The sequence below is a fragment of the Ornithorhynchus anatinus genome, chromosome 8 (genome assembly GCF_004115215.2).
Source record: "Ornithorhynchus anatinus isolate Pmale09 chromosome 8, mOrnAna1.pri.v4, whole genome shotgun sequence".
Lineage (NCBI taxonomy): Eukaryota > Metazoa > Chordata > Mammalia > Monotremata > Ornithorhynchidae > Ornithorhynchus > Ornithorhynchus anatinus.
In genome coordinates, this window is record NC_041735.1 from 30,174,495 (window position 1) to 30,194,855 (window position 20,361).

At 51.4% G+C, this 20,361-nt stretch overlaps 1 protein-coding gene across 3 annotated transcripts; it reads right to left on the bottom strand.

Moving 5' to 3' along the window:
• Positions 1 to 13,847: 13,847 nt before the first annotated feature.
• On the bottom strand, positions 13,848 to 18,749 carry WFDC2 (WAP four-disulfide core domain 2). 3 transcript variants are annotated; one of them, XM_029070005.2, is made up of 4 exons: positions 18,563 to 18,732; positions 18,150 to 18,281; positions 15,068 to 15,220; positions 13,848 to 14,032 (listed from the first exon to the last, which is right to left on the bottom strand). In XM_029070005.2, the coding sequence occupies exons 1-3, from the start codon at positions 18,651 to 18,653 to the stop codon at positions 15,069 to 15,071; spliced, it is 375 nt and encodes a 124-aa protein (XP_028925838.1). In that variant the 5' UTR covers positions 18,654 to 18,732; the 3' UTR covers positions 13,848 to 14,032; position 15,068.
• Between the last annotated feature and the right edge of the window lie 1,612 nt (positions 18,750 to 20,361).

The following is a 20,361-nucleotide window of genomic DNA, read 5'->3' on the forward strand; positions in this document are numbered from 1 at the left end:
AAGACAGTCCAATTGGGCATAGGGTGAGGATGACCAGTGTCTGTATCATCTCCAGTCCTGTCTGAATCGTAGACATCAGTTGGTCAAAGAGGAGGCTAGATAATCCCTGCCCAGTCTAGCCAGTCTAGAGAAGCAGCATGGCTCAGTGGAAAGAGCCCAGGCTTGGGAGCCAGAGGTCATGGGTTTTAATCCTGGCTCCACCACTTGTCAACCATGCGACTTTGGGCAAGTCATTTCACTTCTCTGGGCCTCGGTTACCTCATCTGGAAAATGGGGATGAAGACCGTGAACCCCAGGTGGGACAACCTGATCATCTTGTAGCCCACCAGCACTTAGAACAGTGCTTTTCACATAGTATGCACTTAACAAATAGCATCATTATTATTATTATATATAGCCCTGTTCCAAACAAGGGCAATCTCTCCACTGGCACAAGGAGTGTGGATTAACAATGATGTGAGTGATAAGGAGGATAATAATAATAATAATTGTGGAATTTGTTAAATGCCTCTATGTTCCAACCATTGGAGGGCATGAAATCAGAATGAACACAGTACCTGTCCTCCATGGGACTCACAGTCTAAGGAGATGGGAGAGCAGTTATTTAATCCTCATTTTACAGACAACGAAACTGAGGAACAGAGAAGGTAAGTTACTTGCCCAAGGTCATCCAGCAGGCGAGTAGCAGAATTGGGATTAGACCTTAGGTTTTCTGACTTCATGCCTGTGCTCTTTCCACTAGACCAGACTGCTTTTCACTTCTCACTTCTCCTTTAACCACAGTGTGTGTCAAGGATGGGATGACGGGTGATTCCACGGAGTTACCTGCTTTTCTGCCAAAGGATCTTCAACTGGAATCATCAGCAGCACCATCTGTTGAGCCTGCTGTGGGCAGAGCATTAAACTAGGATCTTGGAGAAAATACGGTAGATTAAAATCACAAATTGCCTGCCCTCTAGGACCTCACAGCCTAACAGAGGAGAAAGTGGACACAACTGTCCCAACATACATTAGTCAAAAAGGATTTCTATTTATTTGTATTAATGTCTGTCTCCCCCTCTAGATTCTAAGCTTGTTGTGGGCAGTGAATGTTATCTGTTTACTGTTACATTGTACACTCCCAAATCCTTAGTAAAGTGCTCTGCACACAGTAAGAGCTCAATAAATAACGATTAACTGACTGACTGACTGTCTGAGCAGGAACTCAGCAAAAATTCAGCAGCTGGCCCCCCCAACCTGGGCTGAGCTCCAGACTGATGAAAGCCCCTTCCCAGAACTATGCTTGCTAACCTGGACTCTTCCCAAAAGCAGTACAGCCAACCTCGTAGCAGGGCAAAACCTGTCAATGGGCAGGGATTGTCTCTATCTGTTGCCGAATTGTACATTCCAAACAGTACAGTGCTTTGCACATAGTAAGCACTCAATAAATACTACTGAATCAATGAATGAATGATAGGCTGGGACACCTAGGGGCTCAGGTCCTCCACAGTCCAGGCAAATCTGTAATTCTGAACCCCCCTGTGCTGTCACGACCCCATAGGTCACCTCAGCTTTAATTTTAAATGTTGCCTCACCTTGGCCCTCACCAACCCCAAAACAACAGGCCTAAGGCTACAGCTCTCTCAGTCAGCCCTTTCTCCCAGCTCTGCCTCAGTCAAACCTGTATCTGACCCCAGGCAGGGCTGACGTTACCATGGCAATGGCATTTCCTCCCCCTCAGCCCCCTCCCTATGACTCCTCCCATCCACCTTCCCTCCATTTCCGGTCAGAGTGAGAACAGGCCGAAGCTCAGCAAACTGTTTTTCGGTATCAGTAACCTTGATAGAAGGATTAACTCCGGTCAGTAGTCATTCATTCAATCGTCCCCAGCTACCAAGTGGACCTTGTACTGGGTCTGGGAAGAGCCCTTCTCCTCAGAAGGCCAACCTATCCTCAGACAGTTCTCTTTAGGAAAGTTTGCTGGGACTTCTGTATACATCTCTGGGAAGTCAAGAAACTCCAGAGCATCCCATCCTAAAAAAAACCACTCTTGACCCCACTTGCCCCTCCAGTTATTGCCCTATCTCCCTACTACCCTTCCTTTCCAAAATCCTAGAACGAGTCGTCTACAATCGATGCTTAGAATTCCTTAACTCCCATTCTCTCCTAGACCCCCTCCAATCTGGCTTCCGTCCCCTCCACTCTACCGAGACTGCTCTCTCTATGGTCACCCATGACCTCCTTCTTGCCAAATCCAATGGCTCCTACTCCATTCTAATCCTCCTTGACCTCTCTGCTGCCTTTGACACTGTCGACCATCCCCTTCTCCTCCACACCTTATCTCACCTTGCCTTCACGGACTCTGTCCTCTCCTGGTTCTCCTCTTACCTTTCTGGCCGGTCATTCTCAGTCTCCTTCGCTGGAGCCTCCTCCCCCTCCCATCCTTTAACTGTTGGAGTTCCTCAAGGGTCAGTTCTTGGCCCTCTTCTGTTCTCCATTTACACTCACTCCCTTGGTGAACTCATTCGCTCTCACGGCTTTGACTACCATCTCTATGCAGATGACACGCAGATCTACATCTCCTCCCCTGTCCTCTCCCCCTCCCTTCAGGCTCGCATCTCCTCCTGCCTCCGGGATGTCTCCACCTGCATGTCGGCCCGCCACTTAAAACTCAACATGAGCAAGACTGAGCTCCGCATCTTCCCTCCCAAACCCGGTCCTCTCCCAGACTTCTCTATCACCGTTGATGGCACGACCATCCTTCCCGTCTCTCGGGCCCGCAATCTCGGTGTCATCCTTGACTCGTCTCTCTCGTTCACCCCACACATCCTATCCGTTACCGAGACCTGCCGGTTTCACCTCTACAATATCGCCAAGATCCGCCCTTTCCTCTCCACCCAAACGGCTACCTTACTGTTACAGGCTCTCGTTATATCCCGGCTAGACTACTGTGTCAGCCTTCTCTCTGACCTCCCTTCCTCCTCTCTCGCCCCGCTCCAGTCTATTCTTCACTCCGCTGCCCGGCTCATCTTCCTGCAGAAACGATCTGGGCATGTCACTCCCCTTCTTAAACAACTCCAGTGGTTGCCTATCAACCTCCGCTCCAAACAAAAACTCCTCACTCTAGGGTTCAAGGCTCTCCATCACCTTGCCCCTTCCTACCTCTCCTCCCTTCTCTCTTTCTACCACCCACCCCGCACGCTCCGCTCCTCTGCTTCCCACCTCCTCATCGTCCCTCGGTCTCGCCTATCCCGCCGTCGACCCCTGGGTCACGTCCTCCCGCGGTCCTGGAACGCCCTCCCTCCTCACCTCTGCCAAACTGATTCTCTTTCCCTCTTCAAAACCCTACTTAAAACTCACCTCCTCCAAGAGGCCTTCCCAGACTGAGCTCCTCTTCTCCCTCTACTCCCTCTACCACCCCCCTTCACCTCTCCGCAGCTAAACCCTCTTTTTCCCCTTTTCCCTCTGCTCCTCCACCTCTGCCTTCCCATCCCCACAGCACTGTACTCGTCCGCTCAACTGTATATATTTTCGTTACCCTATTTATTTTGTTAATGAATTGTACATCGCCTTGATTCTATTTAGTTGCCATTGTTTTTACGAGATGTTCTTCCCCTTGACTCTATTTATTGCCATTGTTCTTGTCTGTCCATCTCCCCCGATTAGACTGTATACCCGTCAAACGGCAGGGACTGTCTCTATCTGTTGCCGACTTGTTCATCCCAAGCGCTTAGTACAGTGCTCTGCACTTAGTAAGCGCTCAATAAATACTATTGAATGAATGAATGAATCCCTGGCCTGAGGCCCATCTGGAAGACTTTATTGGGTCTCTCTATGGATATTGCATCTCCCATCTGACATCTCTCTAGATCAATCAATCAGTCAACCAATTGATTGGTATTGATGGCTTGTGTGAAACACTGGACTACATGCCTGGGTTACTACAACAGAAGCAAAATATATGTTTTCTGCCCTCAAGGGGCTCACAGTTCAGTAAAGGAAACAATTTATTTACCGATGATTTGAGCATAGGAAGATAAGGGAAATAGCAAAATTAGTAAATATTGACATGAAATTCCAAATAATCTAAAGGAAAATATCCATCTATGCATAAGTGCTAAGGTGACTAAGGTGCTGAGAATTATTCTAGGAAGGTTTCCTAACAGAATCAGGATTATAGTAAGGCTTAAAAGATGGGGAGAACTGGGGGATGATGGATTTGTTAAGCACTTAACAAATACCATAAAAAACAAAAGGTTAGGGAGATGCAGACTGAAGGAACTGTGTGAATGAGAGGCGGCAGGTGGGAGAGTTGGGAATGAAGAAATTAATAATAAGAAATTAAACTTGTGAAGAATGAAGAATGCAAGCTGGGGGGAAGCAGGTAACAAGCTCAGAGATGTATGGTGGGAAGAGCTGCTGGAATGCCTTAAATTAGTCAACCAATTCATTCAGTCATTCAGTTGTATTTATTAAGCATTTACTGTGTGCAGAGCACTGAATTAAGTGCTTGGAAAGTACAATACAGCAATAAAGAGACACAATCCCTGCCCTCAACAGGCTTATAGTTTACGGGGGGGAGGCAGACATCAAAACAAGTAAACAGGAATCAATATAAATAAATAGAATTATACATATGTTACGTAAGTGCTGTGGGGTGGGGAGAAAAAGGAAAGGGAGCAAGTCAAGGTGACACGGAAGGGAGGGGGAGCTGAGGAAAAGGGGGCTTAGTCTGGGAAGGCCTCTTGGAGGAGGTGCACCTTGGAGGGAGGGTATTCCAGGCCAGAGGTAGGATGTGAGCTAGGGGTCGAAGGTGGGACAGGAGAGATTGAGGCACAATGAGAAGGTTAGCACCCGAGGAGTGGAGTGTGTGGGTTGGGATGTAGAAGGAGAGAAGGGAGGTGAGGTAAGAAGGGACAAGATGAGGGAGAGCTTTGAAGTCAGCACTGAGGAAAGGGGTGATATGCCCTGAACGTTTCTATAGAAAGATAATCTGGGCAGAGGAGTGAAGTATAGACTGAAGTGGGGAGAGGCAGGAGATTGGGAGATCAGAAAGGAGGCTGATACAGTAATCCAGTTGGAATGGAATAAGAGACTGTACTAAGATGGTCGTGGTCTGGATTGAGAGGAAAGGGTGGATCTTGGTGATGTTGTGAAGGTGAGACTGGCAGGATTTGGAGACAGATTGGATATGTGGCGTGAATGAGAGAGCAGAGTCAAAGATGACACGAAGGTTGTGCGCTTGTGAGATGGGAAGGATGTTTGTGCCGTCCACAGTGATGGGAAAGTTCAGGAGAGGACAGGGTTTAGGAAGGAAGATAAGGAGCTCTGTCTTGGAAATGTTGAGTTTGAGGAGGAAGGAGGACATCCAAGTAGAGATGTCCTGAAGGCAGGAGGAGATTCGAGCCTGGAGGGAGGAAGAAAGAACAGGGAAGGAGATATAGATTTAGGTGTCATTGGCATAGAGATGGTAGTTGAAGCCGTGGTAGCGAATGACTTCCTAAGGGAGTGAGTGTAGATGGAGAATAGAAGAGGACCAAGAACTGAACCTTGAGGTACCTCTACAGTTAGGGGATGGGAGTGGGAGGAGGAGCCCGTGAAAGAGCCTGAGAATGAATCACCAGACAGATAAGAGGAGAAACAGGAGATGACGGAGTCAGTGAAGCCAAAGTTGGATAATGTACTGAAGAGAAGATGATGGTCCACAGTATCAAAAGCAGCTGAGAGGTCTAGGAGGATTAGGATGGAGTAGGAGCCATTGGATTTTGCAAGAAAGAAGTCATTGGTGACCTTTGAGAGAGTGGTTTCAGCAGAGTGAAGGGAGAGGAAGCCAAATTGGAGGGGGTCCAGGAGAGAGTTGGAGGAGAGGAATTTGAGGTAGCAAGTGTAGACGGCTTGCTCCAGGAGTTTGGAAAGGAAGGGTAGGAAGGAGATGGGATGATAACTGAAGGGGCTGTGGGGTCAAGGGAGGGTTTTCTTAGGATAGGGGAGACATGGGCATGTCTGAAGGCAGTGGGGAAGAAGCCATTGGAGAGTGAGCAGTTGAAGATGGCAGTTAAGGAAGGAAGGATGGAAGGGGCAAGAGTTTTTATAAGGTTATAAATTATATATAACTCCCTGAGAAGGCAGTTAAAATCTGAACAATAGACAAGGGTGATGGGCATGGGTGTCAATAAGGGAAGAGAAATAATTTTGCTGGGCCGAGGAGAGGGCACAGTTAAGGCAAGAAAGGACAGACCTGAAGTGGATAAGGTGGCCCTATGTTTAGATTTCCTCCATCAGCGTTCAGTGGCTCGAGCATAAAAGCAAAGGAGGTGGACAGTGCAGGTGATCTGGGGCTGTGGTTTAGTGGTGCAAAAGCAACAAAGGGATAGGGGAGTGAGTGAGTTGAGTTGAGTAGAGAGGGTGGTGTTGAGAGCATCTATTTGGTCATCAAGAGTGGGTAGACTGGGTATGGAGGCTAGATGGGCTGTGATGCGCTGAGAGAGATAGATGGGGTCGAAAGAGCGGAGGTCTCTGCTGGGGAATAGCACAGATTTACAGGGAGGAGGTGTGTGGAAGAGGAGGCAAGTGAGAAGGTTGTGGTCAGAGAGAAGGATTTCAGAGTTGGTGAGGGCAGAGATTGTGCAGCCATTAGAGATGATGAGATCGAGTGTGTGTCCAAGTTGGTGGGTGGGGGAGGTAGGGTGGAGCAGAAGCTTGGCCGAGTTGAGAAGTGATAAAGCTTCGCGGGCAGAGGGGTCATCGGGTACATCTATGTGGATGTTGAAGTCTCCAAGGATCAAAATGAGCATGGAAAAAGAGAGAAGGAAGGTGAGAAAGGGGTCAAAATAGTTAAAGAAGTTGGAGGTGGGACCTGGGGGGAGGTAGATGATGGCTACAACCATTCAACCCATGGCAGTTCTGGAAAATGTTGTGTATGAAGAGCAATCAGGGTTTAGCAATAGATTGGATGTGGGAGCTGAAAGATAGTGAGGAGTCAAGAATAGCCCCAAAGTCTCAGGCTTCTGAAACAGGGAGAATGGTGATGTTCTCCACGGAGATGGGAAAGTTAGGAGGCATGGGTTTAGGAAGAAAGATGAAAAGTTCAGCTTTAGACATATTGAGTTTGAAGTGTTGGTAGGTCCTGGAGGCAAGAGCAAATGTGGGAAATGGGTTAGAAGAGAAGTCGGGCTGGAGAGGTAGATTTGGGAGTTATCCACCCAGAGACAGTAGCTGAAGCTATGTGAGCAGTTGAACTCCCTAAAAGAGTGAATGTAGATTGTAAGCTACAATAAATTGTAAGCTCTTCCACTAGACAGAAAGCTCTTTGAGGGCAGGGATTGTGTCTACCAAACTTATCATATAGTACTCTCAAGTGCTTAGTACTGAATGGCACCAAGTAAGTGCTCATTGATTGAGTGAGAAGAGGAGGGGACACAGAAGAGAGCTTTGAGGGATGTCCATAGTTAGGGGATGATGGAACCTGGTTCTGATCCTGGCTCCTCCAATTGCTTACTCTGTGACCTTGAACAAGCCATTTAACTTCCTCTGAGATTCAGTTCTCCTGTTCTCCCTCCTACTTAGACTGTGAGCCCCATGTGGGATAGAGACCAGGTCCAACCTAATTAACTCACATCTACCCCAGCTTTTAGGACAGAGTTTGTCACATAGTAAGCACATAACAAATACCATAAAATAAAGACAATCCACACATCTAATCCGTCACCAAAACCTGCCCGTCTCAACTTCACAACATTACCAAGATCCCCCCTTTCCTCTCCATCCAAACTGCTACCTTGCTGGTACAAGTTCTCATAATATCGCGACTGGATTATTGCATCAGCCTCCTCGCTGATCTCCCATCCTCCTGTCTCTCCCTGCTCCAGTCTATTCTTCATTCCACTGCCCAGATTATCTTTCTGCAGAAGCACTCTGGGCATGCCACTCCTCTTCTCAAAACCCTCCAGTGGTTGTCTATCAACCTTCGCTGGAAACAAAACTCCTCACTCTTGGCTTCAAACCTCTCCATCACCTGACCCCCTCCTATCTCACCTCCCTTCTCTCCTTCTCCAGCCCACCCCGTACACTCTGCTTCTTTGCTGCTAACCTCCTCATGGTCCCTTGTTCTCACCTGTCCCACCATCCACCCCTGGCCCACATTCTACACTGACCTGGAATGCTCTCCCTCCTCACTTCCGCCAAACTAACTCTTCCCCTCTTCAAAGCCCTACTGAGAGCTCACCTCCTCCAGGAGGCCTTTGCAGACTGAACCCTCCCTTTCCCTTTGCTCCTCCTCCCCTCCCCATTCCCCCTTCTCCCTCCCTCTGCTCTGCCCCCTTCCCCTCCCCACAGCACTTGTGCATATTTGTATACATTATTTATTACTCCATTTTATTAATGATGTGTATATATCTGTGATTCTATTTATCTTGATGGTACTAACACCTACTTGTTTTGCTTTGTTGTCTGACTCTCCTGTTTAGACTGTGAGCCCGTTGTTGGGTAGGGATTGTCTCTATCTATCTGTTGCCGAATTGTATATTTCAAGCTCTTAGTACAGTGGTCTGCACATAGTAAGCGCTCAATAAATACAATTGAATTAATGAATGAAAGTCACAGTCCCTGCCCTCGATGAGCTAATGATCTGCTATTTCTTTATTTGCTTAGTTGTTTATTTGTAGAGAGGGCATCATTTGATGAAGATGATGCTGAGGACAGTATAGAGAAGGAAGAGGTTGGAATAAACTGAAAAGGAGACCTAAATGATTGCCAGGCAGATGATGATGAAAGGCCCCATTATAAGATGGGTTCAACCTCCAAGCCAATGACAAGTCAGAGCAACTGCTTGAGGCAACTTCCCATCTTAGAAGACAAATGGGTCACAGTTCTGGGGACTGGGTTGGTTAAAGGTTAAGAACCTCCAGGGGATCCGGAGCATGTGCCTGTGATGGATATCCTGTTCCAGTAAACTGCTTGGGCGCTCGCTAGGCTCCTATATCCTGGCCAGCGTATGGCTCAGAGGCAGGAGAACTGGGTCCAACATTGGCTGCCAAGAGCTAAGCCAAGCGTGAGGCCTTCCTCCTGCTGTTCCTCCCCACCTCCATGTGAGGATGAGGGTATAACTGTTGGCCCTAGGCTGGATTTGCACACCTCCTCCTGGCAGCAATATGCAGCCCCGGAGTCCTGCCTTCCTCCAGACCCTCTTCATCCTCTGCTTGGAAGTTCCTTATGCATTGGGGGGAGCAAAACATAGAGGTAAGTGTGGGGACAAGGTTCTCTCGGGATGGGCAGAGCTTGGGAAGGGGCAGAGGGGACCGAGCCAGAGGCTGGAGGCCCCGGAGACAAAAGAGGCCTTGAGTATCCTACCAGTGTTCCCGTGGTAGCATGGGGTGATTCTCCCCTGCCCTGGGAATAGGCAGAAGTGATGCTCCATGACCGGAACTGGGCTGGCGGGGGTGGGGGAGGGGAGGGGTGATGCAGAACATCTGGAAGAAGAAGAGCGGATTCCCCCAGGCATGAGTTTCAATAGGTGGTCCCTCATTCTGGGAGACTTGGCCGGCCCTCCCTGCCTGGGCTATCTCTCCTCACAGGGCTCAATTTGGATCTTCTCTGTGCAGGCACCGAACTGGGCTCAGGCTTCCCATTGGAAGGGACAGCCCATGAGGTGTCACAAAGTCATCCTGGACCGGCCCTGGAGCTGGGCCTGGGGCATTCAAGATCACAAACTGGGCCCCAGACATGCCCTTTGGGAGTCTTAGGCAGGACAAAGCATCCGTACCTCAGATGCATCCAAGGAAAGCCGGTCAGGAAACAGGCTGGAGCCTCTTCACCTCCTGGGCCTGACTGTTCCCCTCCATAGAGGGGACGGAAGGCTGTCTTTTGCACATATATTGGTTAGTGTGGGGAGGGAGGGCCACCGATGCCTCAGCAGCCAGAGAAAGGACTTTCCTCAGTGGCTGGGCAGTGGAAGGCTGGGCAGTGTCCTACAGATCGGGTCAGGTGTGCTACTCAGGATGAACCACAGTGCCATGTCGACACCGATTGCAAAGGATCTAACAAGTGCTCCCATTTCAACTGTGGGTTAAAGAGACTGGACCCCAGTCAAGGTACCAGCTGGACCCAGGGTGCCTCCAGGTCTCTCCCTGCCCCTGACACTCCTTGGGCAGAGACTTCTCCTCTTTGTCTCCCCTACCCCGCCACTCGTCACCCTCCCATAGATACCTCGGGCCTTGTGGATGTTGGGCCTTGTTGCCCTGCTATCTGCTGCAATCTAACTTACTGTCATGTCCCCTCCCTGGAGCCTTCCCCCAGATGTTTGCCGACTGCCCCATGATCCTGGTTCTTGCAGTGGCTCCTTTCCTCGTTGATTCCTCTGCCTCTCTGCCTCCTTATGTTTGAATTTCACCTTTGGGGGCTGCAAGGGTAACACCAATAACTTCATTTCACCAGAAAACTGTCTGCAAGCCTGTGACTGACTCCTGGTTCTGCAGAGTCAGAGGTTAAGAGGTCATTTAGATGAGCATGGTCTCAGGGTCCAGGACCCAGCCAGCAAGTTGAAGATGACTTCTGCTTCCGCCAAGCCCTGAATTCCCATGGGCAGGGCTGGAAGCAAAACTGTTCAAATAAAAATAACAATATTATTATTATTAATAATAGTAATAGTATTTGTTAAACTCTTACTATGGACCACAAGTCCTGTACTAACCACTGGGATAGATACAAGATAATCAGGTTAGATTCTGCCCCTGTCCCACAGGGGGCTCACAGTCCAAGTAAGTAGGAAGAACAGATATTGAATCTCCATTTTCCAGATGAGAAAATGGAGACCCAGAGAATAATAATAATAATTATGGTATTTGTTAAGCACTTACTATGTGCCAAACACTGTTCTAAGCACTGGGGTAGATAGAGGGTAATCAGGTTGTCCCACGTGGGTCTCACACTTTTAATCCCCATTTTACAGATGAGGTAACTGAGGCACAGAGAAGTTCAGTGACTTGCCCAAGGCCACACAGCAGACAAGTGGCAGTCAGGACCATGTTCTTTCCATTAGGCCAGGCTGCCCATGTTTTGTTTTGTTTTTTAAAATAATTCAATAGCTTTTAATTTTCCTAAATTCTTGAGAGATTGTGGTTTTAGTATGACACCTTCCTCTCCTACACACAGGCTCTGCCTCCTAAACTTTTGGGTTAGTGATGTGTACAGAAGGCTGGAGAGGGGACAGGTGTTCTGGGAGCCTGGATGACCAGTGACATAGATTGGGGTTCTGGGTCTGGTCATATGGGAGACCGCTGGCTCAGTGCTCAGACTTGGCTCTCCTCCCTTCTATCGGGTAAAGGGAGCAGGGAGCAGTAGGCTTCTGACTTAGTAACACCCCATAATTAATTAATTAATTAATTCAATCGATTTACGTGCAGAGCACTGTACTAAGCGTTTGGGAGAGTACGATACAACATAAAATAGACACGTTCTCTGCTCCAAATGAGTTTATAGGCTGGATTTGGGGAGACAGACATTAATATAAATAAATTACAGATATGAACGTAAGTGCTGTGGGGCTAGGAAGAAAGGAGCAAGTCAGGGTGATGCAGAAGGGAGTGGGAGAAGAGGAAAGTGGGGCTTAGTCAGGGAAGGCCTCTTGGAGGAGATTTGAAAATGGGGAGAGTAAATGTCCATCAGGTTTGAGAAGGGAGGGCTTTTCAGGCCAGAGGCAAGACATGGGCGAGGGGTCGGCTGCGAGATAGGTGAGATCGAGGCACAGTGAGAAAGAAGGTTAGCATTAGAGGAGCGAAGTGCGCAGGCTGGACTGTAGTAGGAGAGTAGCAACGTGAGGTAGTGGAGACAAGGGATTTGAGTGCTTTAAAGCTAATGGCAAGGAGTTTTTGTTTGATGCAGGAGATGAATGGGCAACCACTGGAGTTTCTTGAGGAGTGGGGAAACCTGTCCTGAACGTTTCTGTAGAAAAATGAACCAAGCAGTAGAGTGAAGTATGGCCTAGAGTGGGGAGAGACAGGAGGCCGGGAGGTCGGCAAGGAGGATGACGCAGTAATCCAGGCGGGATAGGATGTGTAGTTGTATTGACGTGACAGCAGTTTGGATGAAGAGGAGAGGGAGAATTTTATCGATGTTGTGAAGGTAGGACGGACAAGATTTAGTGATGGATTGAATATGTGGGTTGAATGAGAGGAGTTACGGATAACACCAACACTTGTGAGAAAGAAAGGATGATGGTGCCATTTACAGTTATGGGAAAGTCATGGGGATGACGGGGTTTGGTGGGAAGATAAGGAGATCTGTTTTGGACGTGTTAAGCTTGAGGTGACAGGAGGATATGCAAGTCGAGATGGGTAGCGTGGGTGGCTAACCATGGGTGGCAGTGGACGGGGGAGTAAAGGCAGCCCATAGGGCAGCCCCAAGGACCGTGTCCGTCCCCTCATCGCTCACTGTGCATGAGCACTGTGAGGGCTTGGGAGCAGATTGGATTGCCTAGAGAGAAGTCTGTTTTCCAGGCCATCAAACAGCTGCTGTCCTGCTCCCCCCTGGTCACATCCTATCAGCCAATCCTATTTATTGAGCGCTTACTCTGTGCAGAGCTCTGTACTACCGAGAGCTCACCTCCTCCAGGAGGTCTTCCCAGACTGAGCCCTCCCTTTCCCTCTGTCCTTCCTCCCCTCCCCATTCCCACTATTCCCTCCCTCTACTCTACTCCCTTCCCCTCCTCACAGCACTTGTGTGTATGTGTAGAAGCAGCGTAGCTCAGTGGAAAGAGCCTGGGCTTGGGAGTCAGAGGTCATAGGTTCTAATCCCTCCTCTGCCACTTGTCAGCTGTGTGACTTTGGGCAAGTCACTTAACTTCTCTGTGCCTCAGTTACCCCCATCTGTAAAATGGGGATGAAGACTGTGAGCCCCATGTGGGACAATCTGATTAGCTTGTATCCCCCCAACGCTTAGAACAGTGCTTGACACATAGTAAGCACTTAACAAACGCCATCATCATTATTATATATTATTTATTACTCTATTTTATTAATGAGGTGTATCTATCTATGATTCTATTTATCTATTTTGATGGAATTGATGCCTACTTGTTTTGTTTTGCTGTCTGTCTCCTCCTTTTAGAGTGTGAGCTGTTGGGCAGGGAGTGTCTCTATCTGTTGCCGAATTGCACATTCCAAGCTCTTAGTACAGTACTCTGCACACAGTAAGTGCTCAAAAAATACGAATGAATGAATGAATGAATGAATGAATGAATAATATGTGCTTGGGAGAGTATAACAATATAACAGAAACATTCTCCGCATAAAACAAACTTACAGTCTGGAGGGGGAGATAGTCATTAATATAAACAATTTACAGATATGTACATAAGTGCAGTGGGGCTGGCGGGGGTGGGCGGGGGTGGTGAATAAGGGGAGTAAGTCAAGGAGACACAGAAGGGAGTGGGAGAAGAGGAAAGGAGGGCTTAATCAGGGAAGGTCTCTTGGAGGAAATGTGCCTTCAATAAGGTTTTGAAGTGGGGGAGAGTAATTGTCTGTCAGATATGAGAGTGGAAGGCATTTTAGGGCAGAGGCAGGATAGTTGTGAGAGGTTGGGGCTCACATTGCCTCATCCCCTATCTCATTGTAGTGAGTACAGTACACTGTACTTGGCAGGGGTGAGAGGGAAGAGGCAGACCAGAGAGGGTCAATAAATTGCTACTGTTCAATGATGCCATCTCCCACCCTCCTCCCCAAGTTGTCAGGTCCCCTGCTACCCGAGTCTGGAAAGATGAGGCAGAAGCTCCCTCCCCTTCTCCTCAATGGAAGCTATTCCATCTGCCCTAGCCACCCCCTCCCTTGGCACTTCCAGGCAAATTCCACTCTCAGAGGCAGCAGAGGAGACGAAACTGTTGCAGAAGCAATCTCTTTATTGGCAAGGAGTGTGTGAGGAGTCTTCAGGTCTCAGAGAAGAATCGCAACATCCGGAACTGAGGGGATGAGAGGAAGGTAGAGAGGGCAGGCGCTGGGCCCCAGGGAGGTGAGACAGGCAGCAGTTTCCCTTTCCCAATTCCTCTGACAGGCCACGGCTACAGCTGGAAGGGAGGTGAAGTGGTCACTGTGGGCCAGCCATCCTGAGCCAAAGAAGCGAGGACGTGAGAAAGATGGAGGATGCAACCCGGTAGGGGTGGAAACCCAACCTGGCCCCTATTCTTTAATAACATCTCATCTCTCCATCATCTTTAACAACAACAACGGTATTTGATTAGTTTCTCTGAGAAACAGCCTGGCCTAGTGGATAAAGCACAGGCCTGGGAATCACAGGGACCCGGGTTCAAATTCTGACTCTGCCACATGTCTGCTTTGTAACCTTGTGCGAGTCACTTAACTTCTCTGTGCCTCCGTTAACTCAGCTGTAAAATGGGGACTAAGACTCTGAGGCCCAAATGGCAGATGGACTGTGTCCAAACTGATTAGCTTTTTCTACCCAATGATTTGTACAGTGCCTGGCACATAGTAAAAGCTTAAATATCAATAAAAACAACTGCAAAAGGAAGCATGAGGCCCACCTGGAAGGAGTTTACAATTTAATGGGGGAGAGAGGGCAAACCACAAAAACTATCCCTGAGCGATTAGACCAAGATGTGCTGGGGACGGTGGCATAACACCTAAGAGCTCAAGTAACAGAATGATGTGGGCAAGATTTACAAATAAATGCCAGGTGACGAACGGATAGCAGGGTAGTACCGGGCAGCCAGTGACATTAGGTTGCCAAACAAGAAAGACTCCATACAAAAGGTGGTGGGTTTTTAATTTGGCTTTGAAAGAGAAGAGGGTCAAGGATTGGCAAGGAGGGACAAATCTTCAAAACTCAACAAGTCTCCCACCAAGGGCCTAGCCAGGCAATCGCAAACCCGTGACAACTATCACCACTGACCATCCGCTGGGCCGAGTCTCCCGCCCAGCCATGTCTGCGCTCAGGTCTGCCCACTCTTGGCTCTTCAGGGAACCATTCCCAGCAGACGGCCCCATTCCATCTTTCTGCTTCCCAGCAGTCTGGCCCTCTACGCCCTCCCGCCAGGCTCCTGCCCCACCCCAGCACCTCTCTACCATTCCCCAAACCAACCCACCTCAGAAGTCAGGCGTGACGCAGGACACTTTCCCACAGCCGTTCTTGCAGCACTTCTGCTGTCCCAAGCACTCGCTGTCCACCTGGCACTGGTCATGGCAGAGGCCCAGCAGGGGGATCCCGCTTTTCACTTCAGGGCAGGTACCCGGCTTGTCTGGGAGATACAAGAAGAGTGAATCTGTCCCCTCCAACCCAAACTCCTGAAGCCTCTGTCCCCCTGATCCCTCCCCTTCTCTGTGTGTGGGACAGACTTGACTTGAAGGCCCGGGAGTGGGAGAGCAGCTAAGCTTGTCCAGTGAGCCCAGCTCAATCTGGTTCCAGCCCACCGGACTCACCCATGGAATCCTCACCCCTCGGGAAGGAGTCACCTGCTGTGCTGTTTACTTGTCCAACAGAAACATTGACCAGTCCAGGCTAGCCCCTATCTCTGGGCCCCTCAGGAACCCTCGCCTGGGTGGAGCCAAGGCTGCTCCTAGGGGTCCACACCTCAGTCTTTAGGCACAGGCTGAAGCTGAGCAGGTTTGCCCAGAATCTCAGCTCTTCTCTGTGTGTGTGTCTGTCTCCTGATGGGGAAGGCTGAAAACTGCCCCTTAGGCTGGCATGGTGGTCAAGGGGCTCCGGATCCTTTCTTTTACCCCAAAAGTGCCCGCTGGGCTTTGAGCCATCTGGGCCCAGCCTCTGGCCCTGTCCAGCTGAGCCCCACAGATTTCCCAAGTTTTATGGACAGGGCAGGAAGCTCAACTCCCTGTTGGGAGCTCAGGACCAGAAGACTCCCTGCACAGAAATTGGTTAGCCCCACCCCACTTCTCCCAGTCCCAGTCCCAGACCCTGGATGACCCACCTCTCCCTTTTCATCCCCAAGCTAGCCCTGGCAAGGGTCCAGAGAGGTGTCAACTTCTCCCACCAAGCTGGAGCTGGACCCTAGTCCAGTGAATAGACCAGATCCTTCTGCCCAAAGACTTTAGGGAGGGTAGCACCTGGGGTATAAAGGAGTCTAGGAAGAATGTGGTTTTCACCAGACACACAAAAAAGGGACCGGGCCCAGGAGTGACCAACCTAGTGCGGGTAGGGGCACTGTGGAGGGGCAGCCAGGGGTTTTCCCTTGCTGGCACTGGGCTCGCCTGGCTGCAAGTGGCTGGGTCATGACCAGCGGCCTGTGAAGTGTATCTCTGGAGGGCTCCGCCCCCACCTAGGGCAGCCATGGCAGCTTCACCTTAGTCATTGGAACTGGGGCCAGGTGCACAGGATAGGGCTTGCTGTTCCGGAAGGACCTAAGGCTTGGGGGAGCCCATTGCAACCTTAAGTGGAACCAGTTCTCCTCAGGGCACAGTTCCCGGTGCCAGCAGACTGATTCCTTGGCATGGCTGTCCCTTCCGAGGCTTTAAGGCACAGCAGCCTGACGCACGTGGCCTAGGGGAGCTAGGGCGGGACAAGAGCCCTGGGTTCCAGTCCCGGCTCTGCTACTGGCCTGCTCCCTGACCTTGGGCAAGTCACTTACCCTCTCTGCAACTCATTTTCCTCCTCTGTAAAATGGGAAGAAGATACCTACTCTCCATCCCTCCATAGAGTGGAGACCGTGCCCGATCTGGTGACCCCCTCATCTATCCCAGCGTAATGCTTGGCACAGAGTAAGGATGGCATGCCCACTCTGAGTAAATCAGTTTAAATGCAATACTAATAATAGCGGTATTTGTTAAGTGCTTATTGTGTGCCAAGCTCTGTTCTAAGCCCTGGGGGAGATACAAGGTAATCAGATCAACCCACGTGGGGCTCACAGTCTTCATCCCTATTTTACAGATGAGGTAACTGATGCCCAGAGAAGTGAAGTGACTTGCCCAAAGTCACACAGCTGACACGTGGTGGAGGCGGGATTAGAACCCACGACCTCTGACACCCAAGCCCAGGCTCTTTCCACTAAGCCACGCTGCTGAATCTGATTCCCCATCCTTCGACTCCATCCCCACAAGGATGCATATATCCTCTATTTATGCACGTTCAACCCTAGGCATGAATGCCCACAAACATTTGCATCTTAACCTATTCATACTCTCTCTCTCTCTCTCTCTCTCATGCTTCCGCCCAGAGCCTCCCAAACCTTGCCCAAACCGGTGCTGCGCGCAATCTTATCAGAACCCCTTGGAGGGGGTGAATCTGGTCCCCTGACCTGAGGGTTTGGGGAGCCACGGGGATCTGGGGGTGGGACAGGACCAGGGAGTGAGGGAGGGAGAGAAGAGTGGAAGAGCCAGGAGGATTAGCTCTTGCAGCCGGAGGCCCAACACCTTCCATCCTCAGTCTCTCCCGGTACAAAGGAGCCTATTCTCCCAGGGCAGGTAGGTAAGGTGGGTGGAGCCTCCCCCCTTCCACTCCAGGGGACATCACCCGCCCGCTCCAGAGGGAGGAGAAGGGAGAAGAGCCCAGGGGCCGTCCCTGGTGATGATGAAAGACACAGCAGCTCAGAAGCTGTGAACCTGGAGACTGTCAGGTGGAGGGATGGAGCTCCCTCGGCGGTGCCCCTGGTGGCCTTCTCCGTGCCTCAGTCTCCTCGTCTGCAGCACGGCGCCAAGGATCCAAACCCAGGCGGGGCCCAGCAGCTCATCGTCATTCAGGTGGCCAGTCCCGCCTCGGCCTGGAGGCACCACCTGGGGCTGGGCAAGTCACCCTCCGAACTCCTTTTTCCAGCTCTCAGATGCCTCGCTAGGGCTTCCTCGTGTTGTTTCTGTCCCAGTTGTTGTTTCTGTCCCATTCTGCAGCTCTTCCAGTCCCTTTCATGTCCTCCTTCGCGGCACAACGTGCGGATCAGGGGTCGGGTTGGGGGATGGGGGGGGGACGAATGTTTTCGGCTCTCCGGGGCAGGCCCCCGCCCTCCCTCCTCCCCTGCCCTCCCGGGGAACTGTGTTCCAGCAGATCCTGTCCCGAAGCCGTCCCGGGGGAGGGGGATCAGTTTCCCTTTCCTCCTCTTTGCCTGTTCCCGGGGGGGGGGGGGGGGGCGCATCTGCTTGTGGGGGCTTGGGGGAATGGATGGTGCCCAACCTCCAAGCGCAGCCCATGGTCTGGGGAGGGGTCAGGGGTGAGAGGGTCGTTACCGTTGGGGATGAGGCACTGGCTGGAGCAGCCGGCACGGCAGCATTTGCTGGTGTCGGGGCAGTCCCCGTCGGAGAGACAGTCCTCGGTGCAGTTGTCTGCCGCTGGCCGCTCCGGACAGACACCGGCTTTCACTGCGGGGCCGGGGGGGTCATTCATTCAATAGTATTTATTGAGCGCTTACTATGTGCAGAGCACTGTACTAAGCGCTTGGTCGTCATGCCGGACCGGGAGGGGGGGCAACCCACGGCCTCCCTGGGACCCCCTCGCCCCTCCCCAACACAACCACCCCTGTCCGAGCAGGTTCGTCCGGGTGGGCCGAGGGGGTGGGGGGCACGGCTCGAGACCCCCCACCCCGACTCCCTCTGCCTTTTCCCACCTCCTTCCTCCCGCCCCCTTCAACCTCCCTCCTCACCGGTGGCGTTTTGACCGAAGGCGGGTGGAGGAAAGAAGCCAAGCAAGAGGAGAGCCAGGAGCGCGGCCAGCGGGCCGAGGGTGCGGGGCATGGTGCCGCGGCGGGAGGCCGGCAGTGGAGCGGCGGCCGGCCCGGGGGGAGATTTAAATCGCGGAGGCAGGAGGAGCCGGGCGGGGGCGGAGAGAAGGCCTGACACTTGGGGGGGTGGGAGGGGAGGAGGAGGGGGCACGGCGGGTCGAGGGGTGGGGACGGTCGGGCAGAGGACGCTGGCGGCCGGTCCGGTTGCCACCTCATTCCGTTTCACAATCGGCCGGGATCGGGTGTCGCTATTGGCCCCGGAGGGAACCAGGAAACGTCGCTTTCTCCGAGGCCTGGGAGCGTTGCCCACCCAGCCCCGCCGGCCCCGCCCCCGCCCCCGCCCCGGCTCCGGGCGCCATTGGAGGCAGGGGGGCGGGGAGGGGGCTGGGCAGGCTCCGGGCCGGGGGCGGGGCCGGGGGCGGGGGCTGCTGGCTCGGCTCCTCCGCGGGCCCCAGGGTGACGCCGGGGGTGGAGCCCGGGGTTCGAGCTTCCTCCTCCCCCAGGCCCCCGAGGAGGAGGACGGGGGAGGCGGGAGCCGGGCTCTTCCCGGGGTACGGCCGGCTCAGCTCCCGCCCCCGCCCCGCCCCACCTTCGGGACCCCCTGTCCAGGCCCCGCCCACTCCCCCGCCCCACCTACGGGGACCCCGATCCTGGCCCTGCCCACTCCCCGCCCCACCAACGGGACCCGCCTCCTGGCCACGCCCATTCATTCATTCATTCATATTTATTCAGTGCTTACTATGTGCAGAGCACTGTCCCTCCCCCCTTCCCCTCTTCACACGGGTTCTAATCCCGGCTCCGCCACTTGCCAACTGTGTGACTTTGGGCAAATCACTTAACTTCTCTGTGCCTTAGTTACCTCATCTGTAAAATGGGGATTAAAACTGTGAGCCCCACGTGGGACAACCTGATCACTTTGTATCCCCCTTCGCTTAGAACAGTGCTTTGCACATAGTAAGCGCTTAACAAATACCACAATTTATTTATTTTTAACCCCCTTTCCCTCTGCTCCTCCCCCCTCCTTTCCCCTCCCCTCAGCACTATGCTCAGTTGTATCTAGAGAAGCAGCCCGGCTCAGTGGAAAGAGCCCGGGTTTGGGAGTCAGAGGTCAAGGGTTCGAATCCCGCCTCCGCCACTTGTCGGCTGGGTGACTGTGGGCCAGTCACTTAACTTTTCTGTGCCTCAGTTACCTCATCTGTCAAATGGGGATGTGAGACTGTGAGCCTCACGTGGGACAAACTGATGACCCTGTATCTCCCCCAGCACTTAGAACAGTGCTCTGCACATAGTAAGCGCTTAACAAATACCAACATTATTATTTTGATTACCCTATTTATTTTGTTAATGAGGTGTCCATCCCCTTGATTCTATTTATCGTGACGACGTTGTCTTGTTTTTGTCCGCCTGTTTCCCCCGATTAGACGGTAAACCCATCACTGGGCAGGGTTGGTCTCTCTCTGTTGCTGAATTGTATATTTCAAGCGCTTAGTACAGTGCTCTGCATATAGTAAGCGCTCAGTAAATACTGTTGAATGAATGTACAATGCGGCAACAGAGAGAGACCATCCCTGCCCAACGACGGGCTCACAGTCTAAAACGGGGAGAGAGACAGCAAAAGAAAACAAGGAGTCAGGCATCAATACCATCAAGATCAATAGAATCATGGATCTATACACATCATTAATAAAAAATAAATAGAGTAATACATAATATATACAAAT

Bases quoted from the DNA above. Each gene is read 5' to 3' on its own strand.
- WFDC2 (XM_039912795.1), bottom strand. From the start codon at position 18,653: ATGCCCCGCACCCTCGGCCCGCTGGCCGCGCTCCTGGCTCTCCTCTTG. The intron at 18,282-18,562 runs GTGAGGAGGGAG...CCGGCCCCGCAG, and splicing joins CTTCGGTCAAAACGCCACCG to TGAAAGCCGGTGTCTGTCCG. The intron at 17,842-18,149 runs GTAACGACCCTC...TGTGCCGCGAAG, and splicing joins CCAGTGCCTCATCCCCAACG to GAGGACATGAAAGGGACTGG.